The sequence below is a fragment of the Haliotis rubra genome, unplaced genomic scaffold, assembly GCF_003918875.1.
Source record: "Haliotis rubra isolate DU_JTF1 unplaced genomic scaffold, ASM391887v1 Scf508, whole genome shotgun sequence".
Taxonomy (NCBI): domain Eukaryota; kingdom Metazoa; phylum Mollusca; class Gastropoda; order Lepetellida; family Haliotidae; genus Haliotis; species Haliotis rubra.
Window position 1 is genome coordinate 722,131 of NW_025767200.1, and position 27,409 is coordinate 749,539.

The following is a 27,409-nucleotide window of genomic DNA, read 5'->3' on the forward strand; positions in this document are numbered from 1 at the left end:
GACTGAGTTTGGTTTTACGCCGCTTTTAGCAATATTCCAGCAACATCAAGGCGGGGGACACAAGAAATGGGCTTCACACATTGTACCCATGTGGGGATTCGAACCCGGGTCTTCGGCGTGACGAGCCAACGCTTTAACCACTAGGCTACCCCACCGCCCGCATGTGTGGGAAATGTCAACGTAAGAATCGCGTTTATACCACGCAATCTGGGGGTTGTTGCCTTACAGTTGAACCGTCAGACATCTGGCCATCCTGCATGTCGCTTTGTGCCGCTGCGAATTATATCTTAGGTATGTATGTGAAAACAACAGAGTACAAATGAGTTTGAGACACGCGATGTGGAGGAAAATGTTCAAATTGTGCAAAGCTTGACATCTATGGAACTAGCATGTTGCTTTGTGCCGCTGTGAAGTACATCTTAGACATGTCTGGGAAAACCGCAGAGTACGAATGAGTTTGGGGCACGCGATCTTGAGGAAAATTTCCAATGGTGAACAGCTAGATATCTATTGAATTATCATGTTTTGTGCCGCTGCTCGATTATATTGTCGGCATGTGTCGGAAAATATCATTGTAAAATCGTGTTTTGACCACGCAATCTAGACTGACTGACTGACTGACTGAGTTTGAGTTTGGTTTTACGCCGCTTTTAGCAATATTCCAGCAACATCACGGCGGGGGACACCAGAAATGGGCTTCACGCATTGTGCCCATGTGGGGATTCGAACCCGTGTCTTCGGCGTGACGAGCCAACGCTTTAACCATTAGGCTACCCCACCGTCCCCGCAATCTAGAGGTTGACGCATTACTGGTCGTTGGCAACTGGCCATCATGCATATTGTTTTGCGCTGCTGTGAATCAGATCCTAGGCACTATGGGTCAGACTATCCAATAGTTAAAGTTCAGTTATAAACAAACACCAACTTTGACCTTGATTAGTAAAATACTGAAAAGCGCAACACCGGCTTAAAGAACAATCCCTGTAAGCAAAAATACACATTTCTAAAACCACACAAACTAAGAGCACTACGAAATATAACGAAAGATGTGTGCCATCTTAGTACATGAACCCAAAGTGTATGATCCCTTGATCTTAGTACATGTATGCTACATGTATATTATCTGAAACCAAAAGGTTAGTAAGAATATTGAAAGATGAGACCGACGCCCATGCAAAAGAATATTATCTAACTACCTGTAAAATCCGGGTAAACAGATTTCTACAAAACAGTGCTCAGGATAATCCAACCAGTCTACTTATCTGAACTATGGGGACTTCAAGTTCTAAGTTAATTCACGCCACAAGATATGTTGCTTTTTACGGAGTGAGGTTTGTTTTACGCCGCATTGAGCAATATTCCGGCAATATCACGTCGGGCGAGACCAGAAATGGGCTTCACACATTGTACCCATGTAGGGAATCGAACCCGGGGTTTTGGTGTACGAGTTAACGCTTTAACCACTATGCTACCCAACAGCACCTAAGTGGGTTAAAGACTAATAATAAAGGGGCATGGGCCAATATGAAATGAGCTAGAAGATTACCCGGGTTAATAATCCCACATTGTCTTGCAGGTTTTAAAGAAGCAAACCCCGCCATTGAATTCCCCGTCCACCCCCGCCCCCAACGCCAACTGGTCTCTTAAGCTACCAATGGATAAAACCTTTACATTGAAGTCAAACACATCTTTGAATCTTGCCTGTGATACGACAAACTAGGGCTCCCATTGTCCCAGAAGTATTCATAATGAGCGGTGATAGTGAGTGAGTGAGTTAAGTTTTACCCCGCCTTTAGCAATATTCCAGCAATATCAAGGCAGGGAACACCAGAAATGGGTTTCGCACCGTCTACCCATGTGTGGAATCGAACCCGGGTCCTCGGCGTGACGAGCGAACGCTTTAATCACCAGGCTACCCACCGCCATGTGCGGTGTTTGAAAACAAAAGGTGAGTGAGTGAATTTAGTTTTACGCCGCTTTTAGCAATATTCCAGCAATAGCAAGGTGGGGAACACCAGAAATGGGCTTCACACACTGTACGCATGTCTGGAATCGAACCCGGTCCTCGGCGTGACGAGCGAACGCTTTAACCACTAGGCTACCCACCGCCTTGTGCGGTGTTAGAATACAAAGACTGTCATCGGTGTTGACAACTTTCAGCAGTGTTCCAGTTATATTAAAGCATGCAAGCTTGGTGTGGTAAACCTCTCGAAGTGATAAAGATCTCAGACATTTACCACTTTGAAGGTGCTGACAAACTTTGAGTCATGATCAGGGCGAGCCGTGATTCCGCTCCGTGATCATTGGTGTCTGGCGCATCAAAGGGACGCAACTCTGTTGTTTAAAGCTGCACTCAGCAATATTTCAGCTACATGGAGGCAATCTGTAAACAATCGATTCTGGACCAAACAATCCAGTGATCAGCATCACCAGCATCGATCTACGCATGTGGATACGATGACATGTGTCAACCAATCAGCGAGCCTCTGACCACCGGATCCCGTTAGTCGCCTCTTACGATAACCATAGGTTGCTGAAGACCAATTCTAACAAGGATCTTTACGGGTCGAAATTGCCATGAAACCATTGTCCCCAGTAAAACTAACCAGTAACGATTATAATGTGTGAGCTGTGATTTCTGCTGGTTTATTTAAGCATCAGTGCTATGTAAGGATGATTAATTTGTGACAGCGATTTAGTATATCTTGATTCAACAGTAAAAGTCACTTCTAATTTTCAATACGTGCAGTTGTTAATGATTGAAGAGAAAAGAAATAATTAAAAGAGATAGTGAAAGTCGCTTTAGAGTCTCACAGCTGAATTCTTCACAAAATAATTCTTCTCAAAGCCTTTGTTCTGTTCCAGCTGTGATATTAAAATTATTTGAGAAAAAATAGGAGAACAAACGTTACACTTTATAATTCAGATTTTTTAATTCGGAAGAATAGACTGGGAACAGGGTTTCACTGTCTAAATAAAAAATATATATGAAATAAAATACATATATTCAATGTAAAATATATTTTGAATACTACCTGTGTTGTTTCCTGATTTTGTGTGCATTAACAATCAGGACAAGAAAATTTGAAAAATGAAGCCAAACAATTATTTTCTATGACTGATCGGTTGTAATGAACGAATTATCAATTATGAGATTTTAACCAATTCCCCACACTTACGTACATCTTCAGACAAAATGAAGATCAATATCACAAATTTAATGCAAAACATTTCCGAAGGACGTTTGTATACTCTAATATGAATGAATTTCTAGATATCTGCAAAAAGAGAAAGTCATTATATCATTGTTTTGTTCATTAAACATTCCAGTTTCACACTTCTGCCATATCTCGATCGTGAAGATCTGACAATCCCCTGCCTTATGATAGACTTTCTGATCGACCATCAGCATCGATCTTCGTAATTGGGTACCGATGACATGTGTCAACCTGACCACCCGATCCCGTTAGTCGCCTCTTACGACAAGCATTGGTTGCCGAGACCAATTCTAACCCAGATCTTCACGGGATTCGTACCAGAGTATTCGATCTGGGTGTCGTTGTACAAAAGGATCTTAGTACTAAGACTATCGTAAGTCTATGTTAATGTATAGGAGTTAAGATCACCTTAGCACTAAGATTGCTTTGTACAACTGTACCATGATGAAGATATTATGTTTGAAAACCATTTCGTCGTGACACTAAACTGAAAAATGTCCATAAAAATACGTCAAGCAAAGCAGAACCCGTACCTGCGACCTCTGCGTTCGACAACTTTATCCGGTCAATCGAATCTGTATCCGAGTCGTAGTCCTCAGCAACCGGAAGTTTGGGCGTTGTCGGGCCGTTGAGGTTGACGGATTTGACAGCGAAGTCGTTGGAGACGCTGGCACCGGCTCCGAGGTTGTTGATCCGAGTTTGTAGCCTTGGCTGTGGTTGGATGTTTGGCTGGATGTTTGGCGGAATGTTTGGTTGTATGGACGATGCAGGGGAGAAAGTGTCTGCGTACATCGGGTTATCGATGCCAATCACGGCTGTAAAAGAGTGAGTGAGTTTAGTTTTACGCCGCTTTTAGCAATATTCCAGCAATATCACGGCGGGAAACGCCAGAAATGGGCTTCACATATTTTGCCCATGTGGGGAATCTGACCCGGGTCTTCGGCGTGACGAGCAAACGCTTTAACCACAAGGCTATGCCACCGCCCAGCTGACAAAGAACGGTGGGTGTGGTGATTGAAGGTTGTTTTATACGGGACTCAGAAGTACTCCCGTTTCATTTCATGAACATTGATTGTCCTAGGCCGTCCAGATACGATGCCATGCTATCAGCCCTGCGATCTTCAATAATACTGACTGACTGACTGAGTTTGGTTTTACGCCGCTTTTAGCAATATTCCAGCAACATCACGGCGGGGGACACCAGAAATGGGCATTACACATTGTACCCATGTATTCGAACCCGGGTCTATGGCGTGACGAGCCACCGCTTTAACCACTAGGCTACCCCACCGCCCCTCTTCAATAATAGGAGTCGAACACGAACCTTAGGCGTAACGAGCGAACGCTTTAACCACAAGACTACCCCACCGCCCGGCTGACAAAGAACGGTGGGTGTGGTGAAAGAATGTTGTTTTATACGGGACTCAGAAGTACTCCCGTTTAATTGTATGAACATTGACTGACCTGGGCCGTCCAGATACGATGGCTCTCTACAATAATAGGAGTCGAACACGAACCTTAGGCGCGACGAGCGAACGCTTTAACCACAAGTCTACGAAACATTTAGACCTTACTGAGACTAAAAGAATCAAACCATATTGATGACGTCACGCTTATGTAGCAGTGGATTCTGCTGTTTTTTGTTTGTTGTTTAACGCCGCACTCAGCAATATTCCAGCTTTATGGCGGCGGTCTGTAAAAAATCGATCCGGGACCAGACAATCCAGTGATCAACATCATGAGCATCGATCTACGAAATTAGGATATGATGACATGTGTCATCGAGCCTGACCACGCAACCCCGTTAGTGTTCTGTGCCTGAAGGCCAATTCTACAGATCGCATTTCTTACGCGACATTTGTTTGACAGTGTGAGTTTGGTTCTACGCCGCTTGAAGCATCATTTCAACAACTTCACGGCGTTGGACGCCAGATATTGGCTTCAGATATTATACTGGGAATGTTGGGAATCGAACCCGAGCCTTCGGCGTGACAAGCGAACGCTTAAACAATTGGCCTACTCCACCGCCCAATTTGTGAAATTATATATATGCAAATTTAAATGGAAAATATATATGCACCAAAACGTGATTAAAGTCTGAGAAAGTTCTAAAATCTGACGATTTACGATCAATTTTCCCGATATGCTAATGAGTGAGTGAGAGAATGAGTTTTCTAAGCAGAATCGATTGATATTTCTTCAGTTCGTGGTTGCCGCTTACGTCCGCTGTTGACTGTTGGACCGTTGTCGTAGATGGCAGTCATTGTGTCACGCTTCAACTTCCGCATCCTCCTCGTGAAGAACAACACCAGCAGAATGACCACGATGACCAGAGCAACAGCGACACCGATGATAGCCAACACAAGGGGGTTCATGCCAGCGTTGTCTGTAGGCGTCGACGTCGACGGCACAGGGGCCTTGACCTTGCCCTGTCCGTTGCCGTCACTGTTGGTGTCCTTGTTATCGTTGTTATTAAGAGGTGCTTCTTGGGGACCCGCTGAAAAATGCATGACATATCCAGATTGAAATGAGTGTCTGAGTGAGTTGAGTTTTACGCCACTTTTAGCAATATTCCAGCAATATTCCAGCAATATCACGACGGGAGACACTACAGTACTGTCGGAAATAGACAAAAACTGTTTTTAGGCTGTTACTCTGTATCCCTAAACTTTACACAATTGCAAATAGCATATGTTGAAACAACCCACATCGGCCTAACTGAGCGTTCAGCAGGATGTGTAATAGGATATCTAGAAAAGCATGTTTACTCGTAAACTCGGGCAAAACTTAGAAGAAATACGAATAGCTGCTCAAAACAATAGATCAGACTATAGATGGCAATTAGGTCGCTCCGCCAGGTATGACGACGGACCGTCGACTCACCTGGCATGAAATGCATGTGCTGCCTACAGGCACAAGGGGTCATCTCAAAGATATTTCATGCTTTTTCATGTGCGTTGTATATATCTCATCTATTGATTAACATCTTACGTGTCTTTCTTACAGAAAGTTTATGTTGAGATATGTAAAAGAGCATGATACCCATAGAAAAGCTTAAATTAGCCATCGTATTAAATGTCAAAAAATATATAGGTGACATGACCACCCGAAGATCTACAGGACTGGATATTCTATGTAAATTGTTATGACATGCCGTTTACTTCCCAAGATTAATTCCCCTAAAGGATTATCTCATCTTAGCGGATATCTCTATCCCCTAGCCCGACCCCCACCACATACTGCGACACCCGTCCTAGATTTGCTTTTGAGACGACCCCTCCTACCTGTTTCTTTTTATAGTGACAGTGAGACTCCAGGGTAGCTTCATCCTTAACAGTTTCAGTCTTAAAGTTATTATTTTTTACGTCAGCTATCGTTAATAATGAAGCTAATTCTAATTTCAAAATGGGCATTTAAAAAGTTTCCTTTGTTATACAATATCGTCGCACACTAATTTGCATAAATCCATGGTCTGTTCCAAATAAGTCGCTATCGACTTACAAAAAAACGTGCACTGTTCATTTCTGCACTAATATTGCCACTGAAATGGCAATACTATCAATCCCTGGCATGCTTAAGACACTTAAAATCTGCGTGAGTTATAATTTAACCGAAGTTCTTGTGCGGCATTCATTGTAGACGTTGTAAAAGAGTGTTGTATTTGTACAATATTGATTCTGTTAAGTGAGTTTGTGAGTGAGTTTAGTTTTACGGCGTTTTAGCAATAATTCAGCAATATCACGGCGGGCGACACCAGAAACAGTCTTCACGTATTGTACCCATGTGGGGAATAGAACCTGGGTCTTCAGCTTGACGAGCAAACGCTTTAACCATTAGGCTACCCCGCCGCCCAGATTCCGTTAAGTAGTAGGGCAGTAGTGTTCTGGTTACCATGAGATGGTTTGGGCATTTCGGAGCCTTCTGGAACATTCCAGAGTCGTCTGAACCAGAGATTTAGAGAAAGTTCTTGTAGCTTTTTCTTATGAACATAAGAGAGCATCTCATGTTACAAGAAGACCAGAAGATCACTTTTTACCCCTGTTGAGACGAAGTGAATAGTATCATTAATGTCGCCGTCGCTATGATTACTACTTTCATATTATACTGCCTTCCAATTTGGTGAGGTGAGGTGAAATGGGCCAGTGGGGTTTAACGTCGCACTTAGTAACATTTCGACGTGCATGTGTATGTATGTGTGGCTGCTTGTACTACCCCAGAGTTACCGCTACAAATTCTGAGCAGGGATTTTGGTTCGGAATCGAGAAATCACGATTTTTCAAGCTTTCGAAGACCCTAGCTCCCAAAGTTCTGCTTCGATTTTTAAGCTGTATGTCTTATTTTGTAGGTAACTATATTAGCTTGAAATGTGTGCATACTTTAAATGGGATAAATACAGTGAGCATTGTTGGATTCGTCTTGAAACGAACGTGGTGTGTTGACCTCGTTACATCCCTTTCCTTTTAATAAGTACCAAGACCCCGCCGGTGACAGTATATACCTTGATGGCAGTTTTGATCCTTTTATATAGTTCTAAGACCCCGTCAGTGACAGTATATACCTTGATGGCAGTTTTGATCCTTTTATATAGTTCTAAGACCCCGTCATTGACAGAATATACCTTGATGGCAGTTTTTATCCTTTTATATAGTTCTAAGACCCCGTCAGTGACAGTATATACCTTGATGGCAGTTTTTATCCTTTTATATAGCATTAAGACCCCGTCAGTGACAGTACATACCTTGATGGCAGTTTTTAGCGTTACAAACCCCTCTTGAACGAACCATTGACATTCCGGTTCAGGACAGACACTCTATGTGCTGTACCATACTGTCCATTAATGGCTCGGGTTATACGTATTTCTACTTAAATAAACAGCAAATGGTTAAATTAAAATAAACCTAATTTCCCTATATCCGTCAGTTCGTCATACGCCTGTTCTGTTCGCAATATATCTGTAATTAAACCAGTTACATGCAAAACTCACATAATCAGAGAAAATGCCAAACATCACAATATGATTGGTTACTCTCACCTGTACATCCTGTGAACCTATCACAGATTTGCCTAGCATTACAGGTGCAGTTGAGTTGGCAGTTGCGGCCATAATACCCATCGGTACAGGCTGAAACCGAACATATAACCGTCATTATATGCTGATAACAACACTATCAAATGATGTTTGTTTGTTTGTTGTGGTTCGTTGTTTAACACCGGACTCAGCAATATTGCAGCTATATGGCGGGGACTGTAAATATTCGAGTCTGGACCAGACAATCCAGTGATCAACATCATAAGCATCCATCTAAGCAATTAGGAAAGATGACTTTAATAAAACTTGCATATAACGCTCTGCTCGATAGTCCAATCAATCTCTAAGTCAAATTGTTTTTTTATACAGTGGCCCAAAATGGGAACTTCAAGATTTTCGACATAAAATGCGACATAATTTCAGTTAAATACCTCGACAATTAAAGAGGGAGGAGGAAGGAAGTAGTTTTTTCGCCTTGAACAGTATTCGGTAAAAACATGCTGGGTCAGCGTAATGCAACAACAAACCCGTGACGCAGGTTTTGTTTGTTTTTGTTGCTTAACGCCGCACCCAGCAATATTCCAGCTATATGGTGGTTGTCTGTAAATCATCGAGTCTGGACCAGACAATCCAGTGATCAACAACATGAGCAGCGATCTACGCAATTGGGATACGATGACATGTGTCAACCAAGACAGCGAGCCTGACCACTCGATAGCGTTAGTCGCCTATGGCCGACAAGTGAGTATGATTGCCGATGGTTTTGGAGAAAGTGCCTGCTTACTGTCGAGGAAATGATTTGTAGATGTTGCAATAAGTTTTTAGAACCGTGGAATGCCGCTGCCGGTCGAATCTAGCCCTACATAGGCGCTGTCAACGTGGCTGGAATTAATAAACGAATTTAAAAGGTGAGTTTTCGCTGTCTTGGGTGATCCATGATTTTGGCTTGGAATTGCGGAGGTAGCTGTTTTCGGTGAGTCGTGGCGTATAACTTTTGAAATAATAATCCGATTATGACTATTTATAGCTCATTTTGTAGGGAAACCATCTCGCTTTTACTCCATAGGCCTCCACGGGGCCTTAAAAATAGTTTACGTGGTGAAATCTAACTTTGACTGAGGAGGGGGTGGTTCCGTCGTTACATCCCTTTCCTTTTATATAGTACTAGGGTAGGGGGTCTATATACCTATATGTCTTTCTAATGCTGTTTCTAAGCGTGACACGCCCCTGTGAAACAAACAAATAGTGGCAATGGGTATCCTCTGCCGCCTTTGTAAATGCAAATCCTCAGTAATGATATTTATTTCCAGAATACTTCTTTATATGGTCCCTTACCTTGTCCGCAGTTCCGACCGGTAAAACCCGCCTTGCAGTCGCACCTGCCATCAGTGCTTCGGCACTCGGCTCCGTTCAAACAGTTACATCTAAAGGCACAGTTGTCGCCATACAGACCTGCGGAACATTCTGAAACAAACAAGTCGCTTGTATGGCGTGGTCGTTTCTGATCGCTGACAAAATTCATCGCACTGTGTCGATCCGGAAGTTATATAAACAGCTTCAGCATTTTGACACGTGAACGGGGTAGTGCTGAGCATTTATTTTGTTTTATTTGTGTACTTTTTGTGTGACGTAAGACACTCAAACCTTTGTAAAAAAAAGGTGAAAGTCGGAATTTTCGTTTCGTTTCATAAGATCGTTTTGATTGACATACTCACTGTTTTCGCAGGTTGAGCCGTTGTAACCTGGGTAACAGTCGCACGCGCCGTCAACGTGATTGCACGTACCAAAGCCGCACGGTTGACAGCGCCCTCTGCATTTTTCCCCATAAGTTCCGACCGGGCAGACTAGAAGACAAAACACAACGTGGTGACGATCAAACATCTTGCTACAAAATGACGGTTTGAATGAAGAATGCGAATTCACACGTAATTTCAAATACATTAAAAATAGCACGAATGCCTTTCCTCTGTGGCAACCAGAGACGCAACTGAAACCAATGCGTATCAGCAAATTCGTTCTACCGCGTGAGTGAGTGAGTATGGTTTTACGCCGCTTTTAGCAATATTCCAGAGATATCACGGCGGGGGACACAAGAAATGGACTTCACACATTGTACCCATGAGGGGAATCGAACCCGGGTCTTCAGCATGGCGAACGAACGCTTTAACCACTAGGCTACCCCACCGCCCCGAAAGTTAGTGAGGTTGCACAGTACTGGTTATCAGATGGTATGGTGGCAAACGTGTGAACGATAGCATGAGCAACAGGGTTGCAACCTATAACCACCTGATCATTATTCAGATATGTATGAATGTTTACGATCTAGTCTATTCCTTAATACACTGACCGCCTCCGTGGTGTAGTGGTTAGAGCGTCCTCCCGGAGAGCGGAAGCTCGCGGGTTCGATCCCCGACCGCATCATACCAAAAGACGTTAAAATATGGCACTTGTTGGTCCCTGCCTGGCGCTCGGCATTAATGGGTACAACAAGGACTGGTCGGCTCGGAGTCAGTATAATGTGTCTGAGTGGGGTATTCATGCTTCACTGCGGCATGGTATCTCAGTGAGCAAGCACCATAAAACCAGCTATAGTCTGGGCTAGTACAAGCAGCCGCACATACACACGCATGCACGTCGTCATATTAGCGAAATATTCTTAAGTACCACATTTCACCTCACCTCACCTTAAACTGACCAAGTGTGATTTCAATAATTAAATTCACTACCCACCTGAATCTGTTACAATATCAAACTGACCAACACTGACTTTGAACAGAAGCTGTACACACAAACTCACAACCGCAGCCTTCATGTTGATAATATTCGAAAATAAATGTGTTTTTTTTCGCATTAGTAGCTTCAAAGTGCAAGTCAGGTGGGCGGGACGGTGGTAGCTTGGCGACATGTTAGAGTCGCCGTAGGTAGACGAAGCAGCTCTGTTGGACATCACAGACAACGCGCAACACGAACTCTCCGGGGAACGGACCACTGGTGTGTGTATGTGGTTCAATCAGAGGGTCATATATAAATATATTTTATTTCCGCCTTGTGGCTTCAGTTTAGAAGTCACGTCATGTCATTCCCATATACCAGACAGACAGTATTTATTCAGTAAAGAATAATAATACAATCAGACTGACATTGTGTTTAGTGGATGCGCAAAACAACATTGCAGCTCTATGTCCTGGAGTTTATCAATTTCTGTACATGGTATAAGTATAGGCCAACATTGTATATGACAGCATCATTTTTTCTTTTTCAAAAGATTTACGACAGAGTAATGAGTAAGTGGTTCGTTAGTGAACTTTGTTATATATTTCTTTCTAAGTATATCACAGGTATTACAAATAAATAGTACATCATATTCATTTTCTATATAATGCTGGCGTCTGGCTTTACAAAGAGGACATAGCCTTTCGTTATATTCAATTCCATTATACCTGCCACATTCAACAGCCGTATTAAAATTGCTGCATCTAAACCTTGATATAGCAAGTCTTAAATGCACAGGGATATCACAACACAAATATCTTTCAACATTTAACAAAGTTTTGAACTCCTTGTAAAATATACATTTAGGAGATTCACTAATTGATGAGAACCAGGCTGTGTTAAGTTATCACCTAGCCTTAGCTTGAATAGATACACAAAATATTCCACATTTCCAATTTCTTGGCTTAGCCAAGCATAACCAAATCCATATTGATACAGGATGTGCCTAACTTTTATTACCAAGGGGCCCGTTTCAGAAAGCGATCGTAGCGCTACGACTGTCGTAAGTCTATGATAAAGTATGGGAGTTACGATCGCCTTATTGCTACGATCGCTTTGTGAAACGGGGTCCAGGTATTATAGCCTAAGCTATCTAAAGATCTTAACATCAAATAACATTGATGTGGGAGTCTATTTTGTGGCATATGTATAAGTCTACACCAGAATTTGATCACTTGTGACACGTACAAATGCTGTAATGGGAGTCTGCCACACTCTACAAGAACCATACCATTTAATGTAGTTTTTTTCACCCTTAAGTATTGTTTACAAAATTTAATTTGCACAGCCTCTATTATTTTGGAGTGACATGTTCCCCAGATTTCAGAGCCATAACAAAGAATAGGCAGAACCACTGAATCAAAGATATTAAGTAGATGAGTGCAAACAATGTTACCAATTTTCCTCTGGAAACCATTTAAAGACATCATAGCTTTAGAGGCCTGAGATGCAAGACATGTCTGTGCTTTACTCCAGGCAAGCTTGGGTGTGAAAACTAATCCTAAATACCTATAAATAGGAACCGTTTCAACATGGGAACCATTTTAGAACCATTTCTCATAATGACGAAAAGGTCCCCCATTTCTAAAGACAATAATTCCCCTATACCATCTAAATTTAATAAGTGGTTTTTTTGGTCGTTTTTAGCAATATTCTGGCAACAGCAAGGCGGATGGGGACCAGGACTTTGCTTCCCATATTGTACCCATGTGGGGAATCGAACCCGAGCCTTAGGTGAGACGAGCGAACGCTTTAACCACTAGGCTACTCCACCGCACCCAGTCCATAGAGACAAACATGGGGTACTGGGGCATCTTCTGACTGATCACCTAAGGAGTAATCATCATCATCATAATCACCATCATCATTATCGGCGACGTCAACATCATCATCATCATCATCATCATCACCGACGACAGCGCCGAAACACGTCATGATCACTACTTCCATGGTCTTCCACGTATCAGTCTATCGTTATCTTAATCATCATCGCCATTGTCATCATTACTATACTTGTCGTCATCGTCATCACTCACCTTCTTCACAACGGTAGCCCCTGTATCCTGGTTCACACGGACATTGTCCAGTGATTGGGTCACACGATCGCCTGGTCACCGTACAGCTGCACTGAGACACACAGTTAGGTCCATAGGTTCCACTTGGACAGACTGACCGGAACAACACGTAACATTATTATTATTATAGCATATTTATATAGCGCACATATCCAGGCAACTAGTGCCTGCTCAAGGCGCTGGTATATTTTCCCTCGATCATTGGATGTCAATCTCAGCGGCACATCTTATTATCAATCTCAACTCCCTGTGGAGTATACAACTCTTGCAGCCACTAGGCGCACCAAGTTATTGTGGCTTTCTCATCCGAACGAGGTACCCACTCACAGCTGGGTGGACTGGCACATAGTCACAGTACTTCGTCCACCAAGTTCACTGCACGTTGCTGTACCCGCAACTAGGCGTTTGCACGTATTCATGTGGCCACCATCTTGTCATATACCAACGGATTCGTGGGTTCTTTTAAGTGTACAGGGTTGTGTACTGTACACTACGGGCTGTGACAACACTGAAAGAGTCTGCACACAATGTTGACACCAAGGTTTTTACACCCCCTCACAGGTGGGCTCGATCCCGACACCTCAACCTTGCTGGATCAGTAGCCTGGCGCCTTAACCAGCTCGCCAACCATATATAAGATATATACTGAACAAAAAAAGAAACATCACACATGGGGAAATATTTGTTCAGTATATCTGGTTAAACTGAACAAAGCATAGTAGGTCATAGTGAAAAACATAAAACAATTGGTGTTGAGGCCAAATTCCTAAAAAGCGAATTTTCTGCTAGAAAGTTACACTATGGAATTATGCATATCTATCATATTCCTTATCTTAAATGATGTACTGTTTCAAAGAAATGTGATATTGGCAAGTTGGGTATTCGTATGTTGCAAGAAGAGTCATAGCAAATACAGTAAAAGTTTCAGGGTTGCAACAAGTCGAGTGCGATAATAGACAGGGGAATATATGCATTACACAACACTACCCTTGAAAAATTCTAACAAAAGGTTTCTTCTCTGTGGTTTTCACTTCTACTTGGTATGGTTATCAACAGAAAAAAGTCTACCAAAATCCCACTGTGCGAAAGGTGTTAAAATCGGTCATTTCTATAACATGGTATCAAGCAGCAGCTAACTACAAGCGATACAGATGAAGAACACGTTTTTAGGTGAGTAGTATCCACTGCTTGTTTACATTGGAGACAACAAAAAAAACAGCGAATAATACGAGTTGCAATCTTTCAGTAGTTGCAAGAAATGGTAACAGCTGGTGTAATCAAAGTATCAAATTTCAGGAATTTGCAACAAGTCGAGAGCGAAAATACAATATGTTTCAGTTTTTTAAAAGGGGTTGCAATCTTTCAGTGGTTGGAAGAAACGTTAACAGCTAACATAATGAGGTATCCGATCTTAGATTATTTCACAATTCGAGAGCAACTAATCGCGGACTATACGACCTGACACATTCTCAGTAAGGGTAGCATGTTTATTGTTTGTGTTTCTCATCACCCGACCGACACTTCTAATTCTATTGCCGACCCTACCCACCACCACCACCCAACCCACCCAAAAAAATGAATACAAAAATAAAAATAAAAAAATAAAAAATTGTTTTGTTCATTCCAACTCCGCCGATTCGAACCTAAATCGTACCGCCTCGTCACATAAAATGTTTATCTTTTAATCAGTCGCTACCACAAGTCCAAAGACACAAAAAAATTGTCATAAGAATTACAATGAATGAGAATCAAAATCATGTTCAGAATTGGTGTCTACGTGAAACACATAAATGCAAATGATGCCCTACATTAAAGTTGCAATCTTTCAGTTGTTGCCAGAAAGGGTTACAGCTAATTTAATCTCAGATTGCAGGATTTTGTAACAACTTGAGAGCGTTTGTACGTCCTGATTATTTTGAATCAATGTGCCAGTGTTATGTGTCGACAGAGCAAAATAATATGAACTTACTTTCTGAGCACGTTGTTCCCGTGTAACCCGCTGGGCAATCACAGTCGCCATTGGCTTTGCACGTGCCTCCGTTGATACATTGACATGCCTGGGTACAGCCTGGGCCCCATTTGTTCTCGGGGCACTGGGTATCGCACTTGACCCCTGGTCATTCACAAAGACATATACACAGTTATGAAGAAACTGATGTGTTGAAGATGAAAAGATAATCGTACGCAAACAATGAATCGGCTCAGGCATGCTGGGGGCAATATCAATACTATAAATGCTATTTTTTCTTTGTGCTTCGCCTGACACAGGTGACAAGGCATTATGGACCTTTCGTGACGTCATACCTTTGTACTTACGGGAATTTAATTTCGTGGAAGTAGAATTTCTGTAGCCAATTCCTCTGTTCTAAGGATACGCTATAGAAATTCCCTACAGATCGTTATATCCGTCAGTGCGAAATAAACGTGTTCGTAATAAGCGATGTTTGATGCTGAAGAGAACAATGTATTGGTTACATCAGTGTAAAGTACCCGTGAAGATCCGGGTTAGAATTGATCTTCAGCAACCCATGCTTGTTGTTAGAGGTGACTACTGGGATCGGGTGGTCAGGCTTGCTGACTTGGTTGACACATGTCATCGTATCCCAATTGCGTAGATAGATGTTCATGCTGTTCATCACTGGATTGTCTGTGCACACTCTTACAATATGTTCAGGTCGGTATGTTCTCACGGACATAATCTGTTTACCTGGTCATATTTTTACGAGCTCGATATGTCTCGGACAGGTGTACACGATAAAAAGTGTCATATTTGCAGTGACCACACAATGGCGAGTCGTTAATCACAGATCCTAATCTGATGATGGTGACCCGTGAAGATCCTGGGAAGAATAGGTCTTCAGCAACCCATGCTTGCAACAAAAGGCGACTATGCTTGTCGTAAGAGGCGACTAACGGGATCGGGTGGTCAGGCTCGCTGACTTGGTTGACACATGTCATCGGCTCCCAATTGCGCAGAACGATGCTCATGCTGTTGATCACTGGATTGTCTGGTCCAGACTCGATTATTTACAGACCGCCGCCATATAGCTGGAATATTGCTGAGTACGGCGTTAATCAACAAACAAACGTTGTTGTGAAGGTCTTAACACTGAAGGTCATTTTCCAATTTGCGTAGATCCATATTCATACTGTTTATCACTGGATTTTACAGAACACAGCCGTATACCTTGAATAGTACTGAGTTAAACAAACAAACACAAAAACAAATGTTTGTTTGAAGCCTGGTGTGAAGGTCACGCCTTACCTCTCCATCCGTCCTTACAGTCACATGAGCCAGTGATGGGGTCACACGACGCTGTGTTAACGAGATTGCAGCTACACGACTGGCGACATCCGAATCCATATGTACCGCTCTGTAAACATAATAATAATCATAACCATACGATAATCGGTAATTAAAGGTAGTTATAGATTGCTCATTCCAGATGCTGCTTACTCCCGAACTGAGTCTTAAAATTTACCATATATTTTCCACATGTCATAAATTGCAGTTATAGAATTTAGTGAGTGAGTGAGTGAGTATGGTTTTACGCCGCTTTTAGCAATATTCTAGCAATATCACGGCGGAAGGAAATGGGTGTCACACATTATGCACATGTGGGGATTCGAACCCGGGTCTTCGGCGTGACGAACAAACGCTTAAACAACTAGGCTACCCCACAGACCAAATATGATTTAGCATAAAGAACGGTCCATTGGGAGGATGGGGAGGCAAAGGTCTTCGGTGTTTAGAACTTGGCTGAATCCTTCGAGCACGGTTAGAGTGAGTGAGTGACTCAGTCAGTTTAGTTTTACGCCGCACTCAGCAATATTCAAGCTATATGGCGGCGGTTTTAAATAATCGAGTCTGGACCAGACAATCCAGTGATCAACAGCATGAGCATCGATCTGCGCAATTGGGAACCGATGACATGTGTCAACCAAGTCAGCGAGCCTGACCACCCGATCCCGTGAGTCGCTTTTCACGACAAGCATGGGTTGCTGAAGATCAATTCTAACCCGGTTCTTCACGGGTAGCACGGTTAGACTTGGATTCTAACACATAGTCATAGGATCCTGGTGGAGCTAAGAGACTGGACTCTGCAGAAAAGCACTCTTACAAACTAGGACTGAACTTGCTCACACTGTGCCTCGTGTATCTTCGTCACTAAATACTGTTTAATTTGACTTTGCATTGGATCTGTATACGCCCTATTTGTCTAAAGCAGCCCTGGCTTGTTGTGAGGGACAACCAACGGGATCTGGTTGACTGGCTCGTGAACTCATATCCCAATTGCGTAGATCGATGCTCATGATGTCACTCACTGGAATATTTACATTCTCTAGCTGGTATGTTGCTGAGTGTAAACAACGAACAAACCTGGCATTCAAGCTCACACTTGTTACCATGGTAACCACGTGAACAAATGCACGTGCCGTTGCTTGGGTTGCACTCAGCGCCGTTCTGGCACGTGCATGTTTGGCTGCAGTTTTCGCCGAACTTGTTAATCGGGCAACGATCTTGGCATATGATTCCTGTCCAACCTGCAAACAGTGACGATGGGTAAATTTGGTTCTAAACACGAATACGAAATACGTCAGCATAAATATAAAGAAGGCGAAATCATACAAATTAGTGGTTGATATTGTGAGCATTGATGAAGACTGGTAATATATTTTCATATTAACAGTTTATTACCAGGCAGGGAAATAACAAGTACCATATAAAGCGCCATTTGGTTTTACGTGAAAACCCCTGAAGCGCATTTGAATCTTTCTTGGGGTGGTCCGGACCGTACCATCTCATACTACTTGGCAAATAACTGTGTTACGAGTTTATTACCCTCGATCTTTTTAGGTGCCAAATTAATAATCACTTCGGTCCGTTTTATCCGTTTCTCTTATAGTTCTGCAGCGAAATGGGACGCAAAGCGTTTCGTCATTATTTTTTAGGCAGACAGACATCGGCGCATTCGTAACTACTCGTGTCATTTCGGCAAGCCGGGGGATCTTCTTGTAGGTCACGGAAAGAGGCGAGTAGTTACGAATGACATCAGCGAACGATATTCGAAGGGACATAACTCTTGTAGACTTACATACCACGTAACCTACGTGTTGCAAACAATACCACTGTTTAGGATATATCTTTATGTTCAATCTATTTCCACTTCATAGATAAAATGCACAGCACACTCTGAACACATTTTGCTAAAAAACGTGTCTTGATAATCAGAGTCGAATTCTCCAAATGCGCTGTATTTCTATGTCAAAGGTCGCAAACTGTCAAGGTCGAGTGAGTGAGTGAGTGAGTTTGGTTTTACGCCGCTTTTAGCAATATTACAGCAATATCACGGTGGGGGACACCAGAACTGTCAAGGTCGAAAATGGGTAAGATGGATTTATACTGCTCTGCAACTTCAGAGCACGGTGCATTGTCTATTAACCAACAATCTTCTAACTTATCTGTAGGGTAATATGATGTTATCTCACCTCTGGTACATATACACTGCCCGCTATGAGCGAGGCAGGTCTTAGCGTTGATACATGAGCACTGCAGTAGACAGTTGTAGCCCCACTTCCCTTCCTCACAGGGGATGTCACACCTGAAACAAAACACAAGTTATATACCTGGCACATGATGATAGTTTTTTTCTGGAATGTGGTTGATAGTGTGAGCATTGATAAGCTTTCGTATACTTGGACAATCTTCAGCGGACTGGCTTATGCAGTTTAAGATGGCGTTTCAGGACTAATGTATTTATAGTGCTTGTCCAATCAGTTATTTTAAATGTATAAAGTCCATATTAAGGTAACCGGTAACCCATGCTTGTCGTAAGAGGCGACTAACGGGATCGGGGTGGCCAGGCTTGCTGACTTGGTTGACACATGTCATCGGTTCCCAGTTGCGCAGATCGATGCTCATGCTGTTGATCACTGGATTGTCTGGTCCAGACTCGATTATTAACAAACCATGTAGCTGGAATATTGCTGAGTGCGGCGTAAAACTAAACTAACTCACTCATATTAAGGTGTGCGTGTGCGTGTGTAAGTGCATGCGCGCGCGCGCGTGTGTGTGTGTGTGTGTGAAGACTATTTGGCCTGTGCAGATTAAGATTAAGTATTTCAGTATTAAGATTAAGTATCAAGGTATCAGAAGGTGTCGGTGTGTCTATGCGTGTGGACTATTTAGGACTAATGTCCCATTTATAGTATTTACCCAATCAGTTATTTTAAATGAATAAAGACTATATCAAGGTGTGAGTAGTTACATGTGTGTATATGTGTGTGTATGTGTGTCATAGTCCTTGCCCAATGAGTTTTATTGTCGCAACTTGACACCCAACGCACACAATACACGGACTTCCACTGACGCGGTGAGGTAGCCCAATGGTTAAAGCGTTCGCTGGTCAGGCCGTGGACTTAGTTCGATTCCCCACATGGTCACAATATCTGAAACCTATTTCTGGTGTCCCCGCAATGATATTGTTGAGGTATTGTTAAAACGGAGATTAAACCATACTCAAAACCCAAATAATGTCAAGTTTTCAAATGATATTTGTTTGCTTGTTGTTTAACGCCGCACTCAGCAATATTCCAGCCATTTCGCGGTCTGTAAACAATCGATTCTGGACCAGACAATCCAGTGATCAACAGCATGAGCATCTATCTATGTAATAGGGATACTACGTCATATACTACCCATCAAAGACTCACTAGTGTAAATGCACACTTACTTCAGTCAACTGTATTGTAAAACAAATTCGTAACGTTAAAAGACTATTGTCATGAGTTCAATCAATGATGAAACACAGTGAAAAATGTCGAATTCTTAACAAATCTTTACACCAAAACACAGCTGTTCATGTGCACGATATTTCCGCATGCTTTTCAGAAATTGGATGCATGATCCTCGTGCAATTCATCTGTACAAGGTTTGCAGTTGGTTCCTCCAGGTTGGTGGAGAAATTCATCTTCGATGTAACCATATATATATATATGTATATTGGTTTTCAAACAATACCATCAGATACTTACCTTGAACCTTTAAATCCCGACGGACATTGACAAACACCGGTAACTCTGTCACAGCCAGCGTTGTTTGCGCATGCGCATCGTTGGGAGCATCGCTCGCCGTAGTACAAGAGGGGACATGGGTTGGTGCAGTTACTACCAGTCCACCCCGGCTTACAGTCGCATGTTCCAGTACTCGCATGACATTCGCGAGTATTCGCAGGTTCGCACGTGCAGACACCTTGACAAGACTGGCCGAAGCGATTGGAACTGCATGCTGAAAAAGCAACAACTTTTTAAAAAAAGACTTGTTATGGGGTTAGTGCTTAAGACGAGTATAAACACGACACCTTCAATCATCCGAAGAAGGGGCAAGGGGTTGTGTTATACAATAAACAAGAAGTTGTCATCCATATACTCGTCTTATATATTCACCAACTTGTAAATGCCTCTCAAGAATCTCGGGTTAGTGCTTGTCGATACATCGACAGGTTTTACCTAGTTGTTTCTTTTTTAAAAAGGGATGCTATAAGCTTAGAAGAGAATTGGGGTGGGATGTTGAAGATGGGCGTTGGTTGGTGTGATCGGGAGAGGGTGGGTGAAACCGGGCGTGGCTGGGCGAGGGTGAAGGAGGGAGGGGTATGCCTTGGACTAACTCATGACATGTAATGGGAACCATCCTTGTTTTGCAAACACTGAGAGAATAAGTTCTGGTCTACGTAAAATCAACATCATCAAACGTGAGGTGAAATTGGGTTTAACGTCGTGCTTGAGAATATTTCGCTCATATGACGACGTGCATGCGTGTGTATGTGTATGTGGGGCTGCTTGTATTAGCCCAGACTTAAACTGGTTTTATAGTGCTAGCCCACTGAGATACCATGCCACAGTGAAGCATGAATACCCCACTCAGACACATTATACTGACTCCAAGCCGACCAGTCCTTGTTGTACCCATTAATGCCGAGCGCCAGACAGGGACCAACAAGTACCATATTTTATCGTCTTTTGGTATGACGCGGTCGGGGATCGAACCCGCAACCTTCCGCTCTGGGCGGACGCTCTAACCACTACACCACGGAGGCGGTCTCATCAAACGTCTCTGGATTTATCGGTAGGAGGTATTTGAAAAGTTAAGATCAACCGAATAATAATGTTTTCTGGCAAATAAAAAAAAAATTAAATCTGTATTTACAAACACGAATATTATCAAGGTACTCTTTTGAATTCACCTCACACGAAATGTTCATTCAACACATGACAAAAATCAGACGAGGTGGTGTGGTTTTACGTCACATTTAGCAACATTCCATGGCCATATCACGGCGGGGGACACCAGAAATGGGCTTCACACATTGTACCCTTGTTGGGAATAAACACCGGGCGGACGAGCGGACGCTTCAACCACTAGGCTACCCCACAGCCCCTGGACACGTGACTTACCTCTCCTCTCACACCTTTCCCCGGTATAGCCTGGGGGGCAGATGCAGGCCCCCGTGAAGGGGGAGCACCCAGCGCCGTGGAGACAGTTGCAGACAGAGGAACAGTTGGCGCCGTAAAGTCCCGGCACACACTGGCTGTCACACCTGGGAATGTACAGAATATCACAGGTGAGGAATAATGACGTTATCGTCACGTTCAAGATTATGCACGCGTGTGTGCGTGCGCGCGTGTGTGTGCGGTTGTATAAGATTGTACTAATACAGGTTTTATAGTGCTAGAGCACTGAGATACTAAGCAGTACATATATTATATGGATACACCTGTCAGGTAAAGTATACAGATTCCATTTCGATATCCATCCATCCAGTCGATTTGAGTGAGTGAGAAAGTTTAGTTTTACGCCGCACTCAGCAATATTCCAGCTATATGGCGGTGGTCCCAGTCGATTTGAAAATGTGACACATTTGTGGAAGAGTTAGTGATTGAGTCACTGACCTAGCAATTCAACGCCACTTTTGTATCTCTGGGTCAACTAAAAGCCCCAAGTGAAGTATATGTCTAAACTTCATATACGTTTTGTTACTTAGTGTGCGAGTCTACTTTTACGCCGCTTTTAGCAATATTCCAGCAATATCACAGCGGGGGACACCAGAAATGGGCTTCACACATTGTACCCATGTGGAGAATCGAACCCGGGTCTTCTGCGTGACGGGCGAACGCTTTAACCACAAGGCTACCCCAAAGACCATTTTGTTAATGAGATGTTCATATCAATTTAAATAAATATATATTTTTATGAAATATATATATATATGTATATAATCTCTATATATTTGCTATAACCAACCCACCTTTGTCCCACATAGCCGTCCCCGCATTTACACGCACCGCTCACGCTGTCGCACGTGGCGTTGTTGTAGCAGTCACAGTGTCCGGCGCAGTCCGGTCCGTACTTCAGATGACCACAAGGAATGTTGCACTTGGTCCCCTAGGCAGACAATTACATACATAGTCCATCTCCCAACACAATGTCAAACCGTGCTTCTCTACTAAGAATAACCTTCCTGGTATTAGAAAGTATGCGGTTGAAAATTGGCTTTGACAAAAATAATTGCAAACGGTATAAAACAGTTTACAGGTTGAAAACAGTCCGCGAAAAGTTGCAAGATTTATGTCAAAACATAGCCGTGATACCCGTACGGGATACATTACCAACCAACAACCATTTTATATATGCTTTTTGTTAAACGCCATCAAGCGTGTGTATACTTTCTTTGGGGCGTCAGTTCAGTGATAGAAGAGACACGTGAAACCAAATCTGTGAAAGTGATCTATGAATAAACAAAATGATTTTGATGTCCGATTTGCTCAACTGACGCTGCTTTCAGCAAAGATTTTCTTTCAATTACGGAAAAAGAGTTCTGCCGCTTTTATTTACTTCAACGATTGTTTAATTTAAGATAAGGGGTATCTTTTTTATGATAAACAGACCATGACAAAATTCGCTGGGACAGATTTTACAGAACTAATGAACTAAAAATATTTGGTTTTCTCATGGCTTTGGGTATATCAGGATTAACCAATTTGTTGGTGATGAATTTTCTTTCGTACAATGAATTTTCTCAAAGTTGCCATTCCACTTTGAATAATACCTCCAGATATATGATGTATAGAGATTATATATTCATATTTGAACCAGAAAGATGCCTGTATATCATATTAGAAATTAAGGTGTGCTCTACTTACACCAAATTTAGATGCAATGTCTTGCCACTACGTTATAATGAAGGTAGGTGGCAATCAATCGAACCTGGTTTACGTTTCTGTCCCATTTGCATCACCTCTTTAGAGGATGAGTATCATTTCACTCTTATATGCCACTTGTACAATGATTTGAGAACAACTTTTCTTCCGGAATACTTTTGCAAGTTCCCTTCCATCCATAAATTTAACAGTCTATTATGTACATCACATGAGTGTCTAATCAAACCTGTACAGTATACATTTACCATGTCAGTATTCGAATACTGTCAGCACAGTTTATATACGTGGCTTGTATATCAGTTAGTAGTGCTGCAATGATGCATCGAACTATCAATGGGTTGCAGTTGTTCAGTCTTCGCTAGCAATTAATCGATGGTAGAAACGAAAAACTATCGATGCATCGATAGTATGTGCGACTATCGATAGTTTAGTAACTGACTTCCGTTGATAAATGCGCCGCGCAAAACACAGGATGTTTGGGTGCAGACTTGCAGCTTCATTGAGTTTATGTTTTAACTGTTTACTTGAAGTTTCTTGTCAGTTATTAAAAGAGACCGAAACTACTTCAACTTGTTTTTATTTCATATAAACTATACATTCATTTGGGAAATGACTTCTTATGAGAAAATTCAAGGAGAAAAAAAACTGGTACAATAGTTTGTGGCAATAGTTGTTCCCCCTCAATAGTCACCCCTATCAGCGTATCTGTATAAACGTTCACTATCGTCGCTTACCGTCCACCCAGCCGTACATTGACAACTGCCGTCGATGTTGCTGCAACTGGCTCCGTTCTGACAGTCGCACTCTTGTTGGCAGTCGTCGCCATGGGTACCAGGCGGACATGACAGGTGGCACCTGAAACAGGTATGTCCAATATGACTACCCAAATAGCACGTGTGTTTACCAGCAAATAGCGGACAAGAGTGCCCAATCTTCATCCGCGCGACAATTCGGTGTGTAGAGTTACGTCCCTTATGTGTGACTGAATCCTATGCCCGTCGTATTTGATTTCACGTTTCGCCCTGATTATGTTTTTCAGCACCATTCCCGTGTTCTTGTTTTTAGTGATGATTTTTCACTTTTTCCCCTATTTTTCATTTTATTATTTACTTATTAACTGGCAGCTAACTGTTAGCCAAATTTAGATGTAGTAACTTTGTGTTAGCTATCGAAACTGTAAGAAGATGGCTTGTAGCACGAGTTGGTCATGAAGATGCAATATGTCAACAGACAGTCATGTGACAGGATGTCCATATTTTTCCCCGACAGTTAATCTGAAAATGTCTAGTATTTACTGATTCAATGAAGAACATGCATTATCTGTGGTATGTACAAATGCGTTTAACCTACTACGTGATGCTTTCGCCAACAGGTGCGCTGTAAAACTACAGGTAAATCTTGAAATACCAGTATGTGCAGAATTTCTGCAAAGAATAAAATTGTGTCAACTCACAAGTTTCCGGTGAAGCCTGGCGGGCAGTGACACGCACCATTCACGTGATCACAGGTGGCGCCATTGTGACATGCGCAGTGCATTTGGCAGTTCCGCCCGTAGGTTCCCTGGGCGCACTTCGTCTGACAATGCTCCCCTACCCATCCTAATGAAAATATGCAAAAAATGCAAACTCTCTAAAACAATGTCTCCATTTTCACCCATCGTGTCATCAGAACATAATACTCACTGTCATTAAAAACGTAAAAATGTTACATGTTTTGTACAGTGCCTCGGTGGCTGAGTGGGTTCGATCGCTGACTCTGCATGCTGGTGAGTTGTCACCTCACCCTGAGAGTCAGGGTTCGAATCCATGATATGCCTCAGTACAAAAAGAACTAGAATTTGTTGGGTGTTTTCACTAAGAAAATGTAATCCGAAAATAGCATATGTTAAAACTGGAACGAACAGTTCGCATTGTCTATTTTCCCGGGGCTGACGTGAATTGAGTGTCTCTTTTTTGTACTTATGCCGAAGTCGAAAAATAATAAACGAAGCCTCGGGAATACCTGGTGCGCATGTGCAGATGCCTGTTCTAGGGTCGCACGTGCCTTGACCGCTACAGTCACACACCAAGTTGCAGTTCTCGCCCCAGCTTCCAACAGCACAATCTGGAATAGTCATAATAATAACAATAACAATGAAGTCTCTTCATTGTATTGATCTCACTGGGCGACATCTTCACTTTTTCATGTCTTTAATGAGTAGCTGATCGACTCAAACCGTGACAACACGACGACTCGACACATTTTGACCTTGAAAACTGTTATAGTATTTCCCCATTTTTAAAATAAAATATCTTTGAGTGAGTGAGTTTAGTTTTACGCCGCACTCAGCAATATTCCAGCTATATGGCGGCGGTCTGTATATAATCGAGTCTGGACCAGACAATCCAGTGATCAACAGCATGAGCATCGATTTGCGCAATGGGGAACCGATGACATGTGTCAACCAAGTCAGCGAGCCTGACCACCCGATCCCGTTAGTCGCCTCTTACGACAAGCATAGTCGCCTTGTGTGGCAGGCAAAATATCTTTGAAAGTGAGACAATACGACAAAAGGCAAAAATGTGGAATGGTCGTATTGTTGACATTTGGTTATTTTTTACACTGTTTCCTTTTGTGAAGTGGACAAAACAGCAATTTCGGAAACGGGAAGAATCGGGAAAGTAGTGAGGTGAAATTGGGTTTTACGTCCTACTTATTGAATATTTCGCTCATATGACGACGTGCATGCGTGTGTATGTGTGGCTGCTTGTACTAGCCCAGACTGAAGCTGGTTTTATAGTGCTAGCCCACTGAGATACCATGCCGCAATTAAGCACGAATGCCCCACTCAGACACATTATATCCGAGCCGACCAGTCCTTGTTGTACCCATTAATGCCGAGCGCCAGGCAGGGACCAACAAGTACCATATTTTAACGTCTTTTGGTATGACGCGGTCGGGGATCGAACCCGCGACCTTCCGCTCTAACCACTACACCACGAAGGCGGTCCCAGTAAAAGTAGAAAGAAACGGTGAAGTTGCAGCAAAGATCGAGTGTTAACCCAGCAGAAAATGGGTACCCGATGGGATAAGTCATATGTGTTAACCTTCTAGCGCCTCACATCCTCGGGTTAACCCGGGTAATGATATCCATTATGCGAGTTCAGCGTAATGTAAGTGGCCTTATTATTATTATTTGATAAACAGATGAGAGGTATTTGCAGCTTGGTCAGGAATAGTCGTTGATGAAAGCACCTACTTGAAGAACAGCTGGTTCCTCTCCATCCGGAATCGCAGTGGCAGATGTTGATGGCAATACAGCGTCCGTTGTCACAACCTTGTTGACAAACAGCTGAAAAAAAACATAATTTCAGAAGATGTGACTTCATAAAAATCATTTGGTCATTTTTTAGAATCAATATTATTGAATTAACCAGTTATCGTACTGATTTACAAAGAAAGAGTAGGTGAGTTGTGTTTTACATCGCCTGGACTATGTCTGTAAAACCTCTTTATATAGGTCTCTGATATGTACTACTTTGGTGAAACCCACAGGGTGCATTATCTTAAACGAATCTGGGATTCGAACGCATTATCATCTGCAAAGTGAGTGAGTTTAGTTTTAGTTTTTCAGATATATTCCAGCTATATTGGGACACCAGAAATTCATCTGCAACGCTACCACCTTGCTTTCCACTGTTAAGGCGCACATCAGCCCGTACTCGTGTCAATTTTGTTTGTTTTTTGTTTAACGCCACACTCGGGTAATTTTCCAGCGGTCTGTAAATATTCAGGTCTGGACTAGACAATCCAGTGATCAATATCATGAGCATCAATCTACGCAATTGGGATACGATGACATGCGTCAACAAGTCAGCGAGCCCGATCAGTCACCTCTTACGATAAGCACGGGTTACTGAAGATCAGTTCTAACCCGGATCTTCTTGGGTTTCTTGCCTATTTTCAACCCTTTACAAACATATTTTCCGATCGGTCAGTCAAAAGAAATCCAAGAACCTCTTAATATTAAAATAGTGTAGATCTGTAGAAAATAGTGTAGAACGAAACACAGCATATGTGAAATATCACATTTTTACGAAGACGGATTCTCTGGCCAG

The 27,409-nt window shown here is 42.5% G+C and overlaps 1 protein-coding gene across 3 annotated transcripts in view; it reads right to left on the minus strand.

Annotated features, from left to right (window-relative positions):
• Window positions 1-844: 844 nt before the first annotated feature.
• Window positions 845-27,409, minus strand: part of LOC124292115 (multiple epidermal growth factor-like domains protein 10) — a 71,828-nt gene continuing 45,263 nt past the window's right edge. The window contains exons 5-22 of one of the 3 annotated variants that reach the window (XM_046729164.1): window positions 26,551-26,643; window positions 25,314-25,415; window positions 24,766-24,910; window positions 24,047-24,167; window positions 22,400-22,536; window positions 21,549-21,691; window positions 20,130-20,382; window positions 18,585-18,697; window positions 17,476-17,639; window positions 16,360-16,468; window positions 15,064-15,207; window positions 13,056-13,187; window positions 9,963-10,091; window positions 9,583-9,711; window positions 8,251-8,340; window positions 5,440-5,715; window positions 3,752-4,033; window positions 845-1,221 (exon numbers count right to left, since the gene is read on the minus strand). In XM_046729164.1, coding sequence (XP_046585120.1) covers window positions 1,193-1,221; window positions 3,752-4,033; window positions 5,440-5,715; window positions 8,251-8,340; window positions 9,583-9,711; window positions 9,963-10,091; window positions 13,056-13,187; window positions 15,064-15,207; window positions 16,360-16,468; window positions 17,476-17,639; window positions 18,585-18,697; window positions 20,130-20,382; window positions 21,549-21,691; window positions 22,400-22,536; window positions 24,047-24,167; window positions 24,766-24,910; window positions 25,314-25,415; window positions 26,551-26,643 — 2,591 coding nt within the window. In that variant the 3' untranslated portion in view covers window positions 845-1,192. Of the gene's footprint in view, window positions 1,222-2,762; window positions 2,866-3,751; window positions 4,034-5,439; window positions 5,716-8,250; window positions 8,341-9,582; window positions 9,712-9,962; window positions 10,092-13,055; window positions 13,188-15,063; window positions 15,208-16,359; window positions 16,469-17,475; window positions 17,640-18,584; window positions 18,698-20,129; window positions 20,383-21,548; window positions 21,692-22,399; window positions 22,537-24,046; window positions 24,168-24,765; window positions 24,911-25,313; window positions 25,416-26,550; window positions 26,644-27,409 lie in introns of those variants that run through there. The other 2 variants (XM_046729162.1, XM_046729163.1) reach the window with 2 other exon arrangements.